The 13,009-nt window shown below is 42.3% G+C and overlaps 1 protein-coding gene across 1 annotated transcript in view; it reads left to right on the top strand.

Annotated features, from left to right (window-relative positions):
* TMCC3 (transmembrane and coiled-coil domain family 3) overlaps positions 1–13,009 on the top strand; it is a 104,414-nt gene that overhangs the window by 75,626 nt on the left and 15,779 nt on the right. The window contains exon 3 of the mRNA XM_040408858.1: positions 10,940–11,853. Coding sequence (XP_040264792.1) covers positions 10,940–11,853 — 914 coding nt within the window. The remainder of the gene's footprint in view (positions 1–10,939; positions 11,854–13,009) is intronic.

The following is a 13,009-nucleotide window of genomic DNA, read 5'->3' as shown; positions in this document are numbered from 1 at the left end:
GGTGAAAGGTCCTCTTTAAGGACATGACTGATTTAACTTCAAGCAAAATTTTAAAAATCACTTAGGCACCTTTTGGGTCCTACATTTAAAAATATAGGAGCCAAATTTTTTATTTTCCTATTTTTTGGTAGGTAATCAATGTTAAATCGTAGAAAATGTCTTAAAGGGTGTGAAGAGCAGGAGGACAACCCTATGGGCACGGTAATGGCTGTTATAACAGAGGCTTTAATGAACAAAATGTCACTGCCAGGGTTTTTGGGCAATTTTTTTTTTTTTTTTTTTTTACATTTTCGCACTTTAAAAAAATAATAATCTATACTCCGATACCTATATATTTTCTGTAAGTATACGCCTGACATTGTCAAAATGCCACTTTGCACTTTTTACAAACAGGCCCCTTTGTCAAAATGCAGTTTTTCATAGAAAAATGCATAAAATGTTAGTGGTGGACAAAAGTGTGACCCAAGCAGAAAGTTACAGGCACTATACATCCTAAAAGTAAAAGTTCATACATGCCAAGTTCACATCCACATCTTCATAAACTCACCAGAACTGGAAAGACCTATAATACTTCCTTATTAGGACCAGTAATGAGATACGTCCTTTACTTTGGAAGTGTCACCCTGCAAGGACATATGCTATTTGCTTTAGTGGAGGAATTCCTAACCTAGAAATACATGAATGCAGCCTATATTGCACTATTTCATTACAGTATATTTGCATAGTTTCATAGATATTTTATTTATTTATTTGCGAGCTACAATCTATAACCATATTCAAAGCACATAAAATATTGCTGCTTTGTTTGCTGTAGGTAAAATACCGTAGTTGTGTGTGGCTGATACTAACATTTACAAGGCAAGTCTTCGGTGTCAAGAGAGGACATGGTGTTCTTGTTCAGTGATGTGGTGTTTTACTGGATTATGCTGGTGGATAATCACCTTTCCTGTGCTGAAAAGGTCCCCTGTACTGTATGACCGGAAGGTGCACACTTAAGACTCTACATTGTGCAGTTATTGGCGTGTGAGCATTACTTTACTTCTTTGGCGTCAGAAGTTTGTTGTACTTTTGCCTGATTACATAATAATAGGAAATGTGCCACTAGTGTCTCCAGTTCAGCAGTCTGAGGGGAAAGGGGACATTTTGTACAAATCAGTTTTTTGGCATGTAAATCATTTTTTTAAAGATCTATTAGTCGTCTCGTTGATGGCTTCAAATATTCAATTCTGTGTACTAAGTTGTCTCTATTGAAAGTGGTTGTGACATCTTAAGAACGTATTTACAGGATTGGTAAAAAGTATGTGATGCTGGGAGCCCAGTGATCACAAGAGCCTGGTCCCGGAGTAAATGAAGCAGCGGCACGCATGATCACCCATCCTTTAGATTAGCTGTGATGCCAGGACCAGGCACAGCCACTACAAAGCATATGGAGCAGGGCCTGAATACAGCTCATCAGTGGGGGTGTTGGGAGTTGGGAAACTCCTTTTTAGGAGGCACATGAATCGCCATTGTAAAACAGGGATTGCCCTCCACCCCACAATATTTTGTACTCATACCGCTTTTATAATATATCCAGTTGGCTTGGTTGTCAGTGATGCCATACTTCAGTATTATGTACCATCAAAAATGTATACAAACTGATACCAGTTACTCTATAACTGTATCTAAATGTTGAATACTGTAGTGGATTTAGGCCTCTTGCCCACAAACATAAGGGCTCCGTGCCCGTGCTGCGGACCACATATGGCGGTTCCGCAATACCCTGGTCACCAGCCGTGTGCATTTCGCATCGCATGGGTTTGCAAATCTGTAGATGCTGTGCGGGACGGAATAACGGAACGGAACCCCACGAAAGCACTACGGAGTGCTTCTGTGGTGTTGTGTTCCGTGCTTCCGTTCTGCAAAAAGATAGAACTTGTCCAATCTTTTTGCAGAACGGACGGATAGTTGACCCCATTCAGGTGAATGGGTCTGCGATCCGCATGCAGCTGGCCCACGGTCGGTGCCCGTGCATGGCTGACCGCAATTTGTGGTCCCCAGCACGGGCACGGAAACCTTACGTTCGTGGGCAAGAGGCCTTAGTAAGACTGTCTAAGGCCTCTTTCACACTACCTTTTTTTTTTTTCCGTTTTGCGGTCCGTATACGGAACTATTCATTTCAATGTGTCCACAAAAAAAACGGAATGTACTCTGTATGCATTCCGTTTCTGTGTTTCTGTATCTCCATTCCGTGCAAAGATAGAACATGTCCTATATTTGGCCGCAAATCACGTTCCGTGGCTCCATTAAAGTCAATGGGTCCGCAAAAAAAAACGGAATGCATCCGTATGTCTTCCGTATCCGTTCCGTTTTTTGCAGAACCATCTATTGAAAATGTTATGCCCAGCCCAATTTGTTCTATGTAATTACTGTATATGCCATACGGAAGAACTGAAACGGAAACACAACGGAAGCAAAAAAAAGGAACAACGGATCTGTGAAAAACGGACCGCAAAACACTGAAATAGCCATACGGTAGTGTGAAAGAGGCCTAAAGGTAAGACAGTGTAAACTTCGACCGTCAGTCTTAGGCTGCATTCACACGTCCGTGCTGTGTTGCGGACCCACAAATTGCGGGTCTGCTACACACCCGCCCGGCACCCCCATAGAAATGCCTATTCTTGTCCGCAAGCTGCGGACAAGAATAGGACATGCTCTATATTTTTGCGGCGCTGCGGACCCAAAGATCGGGGTTGCGCACCGCAAGTGCGGATGGGGACAGCACACTGTGTGCTGTCCGCATCCATTCCGTCCCCATAGAGAATGAATGGGTCCGCACCCATTTCGCAAAATTGCGGAACGGATGCGGACCCATTTTGCGGACGTGTGAATGGAGCCTTAAACTGCACCACACTTATCATAGTGGTTGATGCTGGATGATAAATATGTCACACATTTTTAGACTGTCTAGTCTAAGTTTATCTATAAGTTGGCTTAGTTTTACTTCAAAAATGCACCAGACTTTGGCACACGGCTGCGCATTTATGCCATGCACTTTTCCAGGAAGCTGAACCTTCCAATGCAAATGGCAGTCTTAGTATAAAGTCTTTCGGCTCAGAATGCGTCCTATTTCTTAAGAGGTGCAGGTCTGTTAATAAATTTGGTATATCTCAAGGCAGTCCATGCAACAGAAATTCAAATGTACACTAGCTAGGAACATACAGTGGTGGTAGGAAAAACCCCAGTGCCAAATTCATGTGTGTACGGACCCTTATTTATAGTGTTATTCCTCATGAAGACACAGGGCAGCTTATTCTGATAAGTCATTTTAAAATTTAAAGGGAATGTGTCATCAGAAAATTACCTATTGTTTAAATCATGTTTTTATGTTAAATACATTTCTTTATTTTTTTTCTTCTTAATTTTCCATGTCACTATCCATATGTAAAAAAAATTATAAAACTAAAACCTTGCCGTTTTTACACAGACCATTAGATCTAACATATGCTAAGACTTCGGGGTCGGGGGTCATTTATCAACCTGAAATACGCCTAAATTAGGGCATATTTCAGGTGAAAATTGTGACACATCGGTGAGTTGCGTCGCAATCTACAACTTCGCCCCTCTCACGCCAGGTCTAAAATTGTGTGCGAGTAAGGGGACGGGTCGTTTCATTTGCCATTTTAGGAAGCTGGGAAGCCATCTTACATTTAGAACTGGCGGAGGATCCGCCAAAGTTATGAAGAGACCAGCGCCTCTTCATAACTTTGGAGGAACCACCGCCCGCTTAGGGCTCTATTAAGACCGGTGTCTAAAACACTGGTCTTAATAAATGTGCCCTTTTATGTCCTTGGAGAGCAGCTACATGGGCCTTATACACAGTGGTCAGGAGGGGACCTCATTGTCTTCTATGGGAGAGTGTTCTAGGCATGCTCTGTGACCTGTGCAGAGGTCAGGAGGGAGTAGATAAGCTGTGATATTGTGAATATCTGATACATTGCAATTCTATCTGTGGCGATAATGATAATTGCTACTGAAAAGTTACCTGTTCAGAACAGAAAATCATTATCTATTATTAGACCTAGTGATCTGTTTGAAAATTGCAGGATTATATACATTAAAAAAGTAAAGGTAATGACGTGGAAAATTAAAAAAAAAAAACTCACGCTGCTGCATGTTAACCCCCTCTGGATGTTGTGTCTATAAAACCTGTCACCCGGGACTTTAAAAGTACTTTTATGGACATTATACACATTATGGACTAATCCTGGATATGTGATGTTAGTCTTCATTACATTGTTTTCTGTGAAGATTAAAGTGAACACTCGCAAGTAAATGACTGAGATTTTGATGCGTCTTTTTTTTTTTTGTATATTAGATGGACTGTTGTGTTGCGACCACTTTGTATATTTATTGTTCTCCTAAGGCTACTTTCACACTTACGGCAGTGTGATCCGGCGGGCAGTTCCGTCGTCAGAACTGCCCGCTGGATCCGCCGATCTGCCGCTGACTGAAAACATTTGTGAGACGGACCCGGATGCGGATCCGTCTCACAAATGCATTGCAAGGACGGATCCGTCTCTCCGCTTGTCATGCGGACAGACGGATCCGTCTTGTACATTTTTTCACGTTTTTATCGGTCTGCGCATGCGCAGGCCGGAAGGACGGATCCGGTATTCTGAATGCCGGATCCGGCGCTAATACATTCCTATGGGAAAAAATGCCGGATCCGGCATTCAGGCAAGTCTTCAGTTTTTTTCGCCGGAGAGAAAACCGTAGCATGCTGCGGTTTTCTCTTTTGCCTGATCAGTCAAAACGACTGAACTGAAGACATCCTGATGCATCCTGAACGGATTACTCTCCATTCAGAATGCATGGGGATAAAACTGATCAGTTCTTTTCCGATATAGAGCCCCTAGGACGGAACTCTATGCCGGAAAAGAAAAACGCAAGTGTGAAAGTAGCCTTATCTGACTCCCAGCACTCCCACAATCAGCTGGATATTAGCTGTGCAAGTGCAGCAAGAACATACCACTTCAGACTTTCTCAGCAGCTAAATGTGCTTATTATATGAGACAGGCAGGTTTTTGTTTTCATTTCTGATTCCATAGTAAAGCGCTTGCTATCTGCTAATGTTCATGTGATGTGCAGCTGATACTTGGTAAAATAGTCATGCCCAGCCTACAGTTTCAGGAGTAAACTAAGGGCTGTGGATGATTGTATAGAGTTTGCAGTTGAAGCTTGGCACATAATCTCTGTAAACTACTATATTTGCCTTTTAGACTTTTGGCTGTTGTAATTTCTTTTTAAGCAAAGCTCCACCTCAGGGAGTTGCATTAGTACTGAAACATAGGCTATTCGGGGTCAAACTGAGCCGCAATACTCACACAACCTATGGACAAGGTGTTATAGGGCTGGGTGATATGGCCTAAAATCTATATCACTATATAATTTGAATCATGTGCGATATAACGATATATCGCGATATATAATTTTACAAATTACAAAACGCCATCAGCCGCATGCCATTGCCACCATCATTATGTCCCCCAGCCAGCGCCATCAGCCCCATGCCATTGCCACCATCATCATGTCCTCCCAGCCAGCGCCATCAGCCCCATGCCATAGCCACCCCCCCCCCCCCCCCCCGATAGATTCGGGCCCCTGCTACTTACCTTTCCTGCACAGCTGGCTGATGGAGTCCGCAGGAGACGGGCCGCATCTTCTTCCCAGCATGCACTGGGAGGGACCTGGCGTCACACACAGCGTTAGCCAGCGCGCTGACAATGTGTGAACGCAAGGCCCTGCAGCGCGGTGCAGAGTCGGGAGGCCACGGAGCGGTGAGTGAGAATCTTCTTCAATTCACTACCGCTCCGTAATCATCTATCACAATATGGCGATATAACTAAAATCTATATCGTCGGCCGAATTGATGACGCTATTATCGTATAACGTTTATATCGCCCACCCCTAGGTGTTATGTTCTTCCATCTGGAAGAAGGCAGCCATGTTTTTCTAACTTCATACATCCCCCTATGGTAAACTTCAGAGCTATTTTTTATTATTGATTATATGTATTTTGGGATAAAAAAAATGATAGGATTTTTTATAAAAATTTGTCACCGTTTGGCTTCTGTGTTTTACTGTACATAGCAGCTGTAGAATGCCGTTGTATGATAAATCTGTCAGACTAGACCGTTTGAGATCATGGTGTAGCTGATTTATGCCCAAATTGAAATTCAAATTTGATATGGCCATAAATCACATTCTGCAGTCACTATGTGCGTTTGTGTGTTCCTGGTTCCAAGATGTGCACATTTATAGCATGGTGGCTGTATTCAGGATCAGCCATTTCAATGAATCTCATTTGAAAAAAGCTAATGGTGCAGCTGCTGGAGAGGGAGCCTCCAAGCTTTTTTTTCTTCATATATATTTTCTTCTTCTACATCTATCTCATAAGAAAACTCTATGGGCCAGATTTATCATTGGCTCAAGTAAGAATAATGGAGTGAAAAAGTCTCAAAAAAAATGCGCAAACGCTAAAACTGCGCACAAATTTGCGACTTTTTTTTCTGCTCTGCACTATGCTCGCCAGTTTTCTGAAAGTGGGCGTGTTTTCTTATGTAAATGAATCTCTAGACAGATTTACTATTGGGACTATTTAAAAAGTCGCAAAAAATGCGCAATTTCACTCCAGTGAGGACCATGCTTATCTTATGAGACTTTTTAATAGAACATGCGACTTTTTCGTAAAAACGTGCGACTTTTTCATAAAGATGTGCGACTTTTGTAAAGCTGCTTACTGACGGTTAAACTGCTACCGTCAAACCACATTTATTACAGTCTTAAAGGGCCAATCATAAATCTGACTTGGCTAAAACTGACTTTAGCCATATGTGAAAGTGGAGTGAGCTGTCAGAGTAATGATAAATCTGGCCCTATGTCCTTATCATATTATTGAATGTTGTGTTTTGTTTTTTTTTGTTTTTTTTTAAATCTAATAAATATTACTGTTTTCTTTATAATCATATATTATGTCTGTAAATTAACAGGAAATGGGTATATTCTCAATATAGTAAGGCCTTTTTATTATTATATATTAGTTATTAAAGTATACCTTTTTGTTATGGGATAAATAAAAGGGCCACCAAGCTACAATATTACCATATAGAAAAACATGCTTTTTTCTATGCTTATAAGCTATAATATAGTACTGGTGTCTTTATAATCATATATTGTGCTTGTGAATAAAGCAGTAATATGTAGATTAGCTTTCTAAGCAGATCTCAGTGTGGTGAAGCTATAGTACATAGTGATATGATATTTACATGCTCGCACACAGCTCAGCCCTCAGCATGTCTAGCCCTGACAATCAAGGGGAGAGGGGAGTGTTCAGTGCATGAACAGTGCTCAAAGGATTCAGCCCCACTTCCTGCTGCTCTAAATTCGTATTTGCATATGAATAAAAATGCAGATGTTTATCGTACAAACAAAACAGAGGTGCCTTTTTAATAGGGTTGATCCTGCTGACAGAGCCTCTTTAAACTGGAGGGGAAAGGCCTCATGCACGCAATTGTATTTTTGGTCCTCATCCAATCAGTGTTGCCTGTTGCAACACTAGCTGAACGGCATTTCCCATAAGGTGGCAGCTTGAGAAGCACAGATGTAGAATGTGAGGTTGTGTACATCTATACAGCAGCCATCTTTCTGAGAAAGGTGTTAAGTGACAGAGATTGAAAAGCAAGGAACATTTTTCTATACTGTATAATTAGTGAGGTAGCAAATTCTAGTCTCTAGGTGTGCACTGACATGTGGAACGAGGGCTACTTAAAAGCAGGGCGTCTCCCATTTATATTATGATTGCCAGGAGACTGCATGGCAAGCATATTTGAGCTGGGACTTAAGGCTACTTTCACACTAGCGTTTTTGCTGGATCCGGCAGGGTTCAGCAAAAACGCTTCCATCACTGATACGGATCCGGTTGTATTATCTTTAACATTGCCAAGACGGATCCGTCATGAACTCCATTAAACTCCATTGTGTCAGAGAAAACGAATCCGTCCGCATTGACTTGCATTGGGGTAATGCCGGATCCATCTTGCTCCACATCCTAGGATGGAAAGCAAACTACAACATGTTGCGGTTTGCTCTCCGGTATGGGAACGCAACTAAACAGAACGAAATGCATTCCATTCTGTTCAGTTCAGTTTTGTCCCCATTGACAATGAATGGGGACAAAACTGAAGCGTTTTTTTCCGGTATTGAGCCCCTATGACGGAACTCCATAGCGGAAAACTAAAACACTAGTGTGAAAGTAGCCTAATTATATGTCTTTGTGGTATTGTGTAAATTACTAAAATGTACTACATAAAACCTCAAAGGGCTTCTCCATTAAGCCAAAAGTGTAACTGTTAATGACTTATTTCATATGTGTATATAAAAAAAGCAATTATACAAGAGTGCACAATAATAATTTTGTAAGTACTGTACATTGCATAGCGGATTCTGCTTCTAAATAGCAGGGTTGCTGATATCTATGCACACGACCGTATGGCTTTTTCAGTGTTTTGCGGGCCGTTTTTAACGGATCCGTTTTTTGTTTCAGTAGTGTTTCCGGTTCCGTTTTTCTGTATGGCATATACAGTAAATACATAGAAAAAATCGAGCTGGGCATAAAATCTCCAATAGATGGTTCCGCAAAAACTGAACCGGACCCATTGACTTGAATGGAGCCACGGAATGTGATTTGCGGGCAATAATAGGACATGTTCTATCTTTCAACGGAACGGAAATACGGAAACGGAATGCACACGGAGACACTTCAGTTTTTTTTTTTTTTTTTTGCTGACCCATTGAAATGAATGGTTCAGTATAAGTAACGCATACTGAACTAAAAAAACTGCCAGTATACTGAACGCAAAAAACGTTTGTGTGCATGAGCCCTAAGAGAGAGCATCTGACTTCATCTGCTAGGCTCACGGATTCAGTATGGGAGCCAATGCCATTGAGTTTAAAGGGAACCTGTCACTGGGATTTTGTGTATAGAGCTGAGGACATGGGTTGCTAGATGGCCGCTAGCACATCCGCAATACCCAGTCCCCATAGCTCTGTGTGCTTTTATTGCGTAAAAAAAACCCAATTTAATACATATGCAAATTAACCTGAGATGAGTCCTGTCCCCATCTAGCAACCCATGTCCTCAGCTCTATACACAAAATCCTGGTGACAGGTTCCCTTTAATATGTTGCTGTTTATTAAATATGCAGGATCTAAAGTTGCCCTACATGTTTTACAGTAAGGCCTCTTTCACAAGGGCGTCATGTTTTTGGCCCGGATAAGATGCGGGTGCGTTGCGAGAAAATGCACGATTTTTCCACGCGAGTGCAAAACATTGTACCCGAACTTCTTCACAGAAGTTCGGGTTTGGGTTCGGTGTTGTGTAGATTTTATTATTTTCCCTTATAACATGGTTATAAGGGAAAATAATAGCATTCTTAATACAGAATGCATAGTACAATAGGGCTGGAGGGGTTAAAAAAATAATAATTTAACTCACCTTAATCCACTTGTTCGCGCAGCCCGGCTTCTCTTCTGTCTTCTTCTTTGCTGTGCACAGGAAAAGGACCTGTGGTGACGTCACTGCGCTCATCACATGGTCCATCACCATGGTCCTTTTCCTGTGCACAGCAAAGAAGACGACGGAAGAGAAGCCGGGCTGCGCGAACAAGTATTAATAATGAAAATAATAATGATCGGGTCCCCATCCCGATCGTCTCCTAGCAACCGTGCGTGAAAATCGCACCGCATCCGCACTTGCTTGCAGGTGCTTGTGATTTTCACGCAACCCCATTCATTTCTATGGGGCCTGCGTTGCGTGGAAAATGCACAAAGAGGAGCATGCTGCGATTTTTCACGCAACACACAAGTGATGCGTGAAAATCACCGCTCATGTGCACAGCCCCATAGAAATGAATGGGTCCGGATTCAGTGCGGGTGCAATGCGTTCACCTCCCGCATTGCACCTGCGCGGAAATCTCGCCCGTGTGAAAGGGGCCTAAAGGTATTTTTGAGGAGGAGTATGAAATAAGACCTTCGGTGGCAGCTTTGTTTTTTGGCCATAATTTTTTTTTCTGTCAACGTTGCCATCTGAGGCTTGTTTTTTGTGGAGCAAATTGTATTTTTTTAGTGACCCCATTTTGGGAATACATATAGCTTTTTGACAAGTTATATTTTTTGAGGTGATAATGGGGGGGAAAAACTGTTCCTCCATTGCTTTTAGCACTTTAAATTTACAACGTTCACCGTGCAGCATAACTAGCATGTTACTGTGGGTCAGTGAGATTCAGGCAATACCAAAAATGTATCAGTTGCGTTTTTTTTTAACTACTTTTGCACAATAATAGGTTCACACGGACAAAATCCGCCTGACAAAAAACATTGGCAGATCACGTTTTTTGGCAGAAATGCTACCAAAAACCGTCCAGAATACCATTAAGGCTACTTTCACACTGGCGTTTCTGGGTCCGCTTGTGAGATCCGTTTGGGGCCGCTTGTGAGAGACCTGAACGGAGACAAACTGATGCATTCTGAGCAGATCCTTTTCCATTCAGAATGCATTAGGGCAAAACTGATCCGTTTTGGAAAGCTTGTGAGAGCCCTGAACGGATCTCACAGACGGAAAGCCAAAACGCCAGTGTGAAAGTAGCCTATCCTTAAAGGGTTTTTTCGAGATAATTTTACAGATGACTGACCTAGCCTCTGGATAAGTCATCAGTATCTGATCGGTGGAGGGTCCAACACCCAACCCCTGCCGATCAACTGTTTGAGAAGGCTGTGTGTTAATTGGACTTGTGATAACAATTTGAGTTTAAATAAAGTCCCAAAAAACACGCTCCACCCTGGTTAGTATTTATGAAGATGAATGTCTTCCAAGTTGAGTAACATTCATGTTGTTTTCTAGGTGGACAGGTCTGATATGAACACCCTCAGCTTGCCACTGAACATCAGACGTGGAGGATCTGACACCAACCTTAACTTCGATATACCTGATGGCATTCTAGACTTCCACAAAGTCAAGTTCTCTGCTGACAGTCTGAAGCAGAAAATTCTGAAAGTCACAGAACAGATCAAAATTGAACAAAGTGCCCGTGATGGCAATGTGGCAGAATACTTGAAACTGGTGAATAGCGCTGATAAACAACAGGCAAGTCGAATCAAACAAGTCTTTGAAAAGAAGAACCAGAAATCTGCTCATTCTATAGCGCAGCTGCAGAAAAAACTAGAACAGTATCATAAAAAGTTAAAGGAGCTAGAGCAAAATGGCCCTGCCACCAAAAGTACCAAGGATATTTCCAAAGATAACCTGAAAGATCTACAACACTCTTTAAAAGATGTCACCAGCGGTTCTCGGCCTGCTGCACCAGTGGAGTCCTGTAAAGCGGGTATGCCGGGGGTGTCCTTGACTCCGCCAATGTTTGTATTTAACAAGTCAAGGGAGTTTGCCAACCTCATTAGAAATAAGTTTGGAAGTGCCGATAACATTGCTCAGCTAAAGAATTCTCTCGATGACTTTCACCCAGAAAACAGTTCCAGAAATCTCAGTGGTAGTGCCACAATAGTGACCAAAGGCAAGTATGTAAGCGATGATGAGTGTTCTAGCGGGACATCTGGTTCAGCAGACAGCAATGGAAACCAGCCGTTTGATGCTGGCCGGACAAGTGCCAATGATGGTCACGATCTTGCGGTCTTTCTGGATGAGCTGAGAGAAATACGAGATGCTCAGTCTCAGCTGGCAGAAGACATTCAGACACTGAAAGTGCAGTTTAAAAGGGACTGTGCTATTATTTCACAGACATTACAAGATGAGAAATACAGGTAATGTTGCATGCCATGTGTTTTACCATATTGCTTATGACATTTATTGCTGTTGAATGGAATTTCTTTTTCAAATACTATGTAAGGGAATTCTGAGCTAACCGCCATTCACCGTCCTTATTTATTAGCTGAAGAGTGGCTGCAAAGAGCGTCTACCTTTAGAGGACCCAGCATGTCCATGCATCAGGTGGGCTGCCCTTTGTGTAAACTGTAATGCTTGACTGGTCCCAGGGTGGCCCTGCAGGGAAACATTTAATGTATTGTTCCTCCGCAGATTACATGCGCTGGCTGGAGGTCTCTGCAGCAGGCACACCCTGTGATCAGCTCATCATTGCAGGACTCTTCCAACAAAACTGGCGTAAAGTTGTAGCCAAAGTATATTCCAGCCCCTGACTGGCGAATACTTCAGTTTCTAGCGCACAGATTACCAGAGATGCGCCTAATTTCCTAAGGGACATCTGCCTCTTAACATGTTAGGTGCATCTGACTCCAGCGCACAGGGATCAAGACAGGCGTATGGGAGCGGCAGTTTTGATAAATGTCCCTCAGTGGGGAGAATTTATCATCCCCTTACTTGTGTTCTCTATTGTAGAAAAAATAAATAAAACTGCTCACAATTAGAGATGAGCGAATCGACTTCAGATGAAACAGTACAGTGATTTGAATACTGTACGGAGCGAGCTCTCTGTACAGTATTAGAATGTATTGGCTCCGGTGAGCCGAAGTTATTACTTCACTTCAGGTGCTAACTTCAAAAATGTATTTCTACTGTAAAAAAAACATTTCCTGAACTCTGGTTCGGTTCCAAGGTACGATTCGCTCATCCCTAGTCACAAACCCCTAATTTGACCTGGCACATTGATCATAATTTACTCCAGCTCTCGGGTGTAAATGATGACTAAGGCTACTTTCACACCTGCGTTTACATTTTCTGGTATTGAAATCCGTCATAGGATCTCAATATCGGAGAAAAACTCTTCAGTTTTGTCCCCATTCACTGTCAATGGGGACAAAACGTAACTGAACGGAATGCTCCAAAATGCATTCCCCTACCGGAGAGCAAATCGCAGCATGCTGCGGTTTTCTTTCAGTTATGGGATGTGAAGCAAAACGGATCTGTCATGACAGACAATGCAAGTCAATGGGGACAGATCCG

Source organism: Bufo bufo, chromosome 1 (assembly GCF_905171765.1).
Source record: "Bufo bufo chromosome 1, aBufBuf1.1, whole genome shotgun sequence".
Taxonomy (NCBI): Eukaryota; Metazoa; Chordata; class Amphibia; order Anura; family Bufonidae; genus Bufo; species Bufo bufo.
Note: the sequence above shows the minus strand (reverse complement) of the source record. Positions and strands in the feature narration are given on the sequence as shown.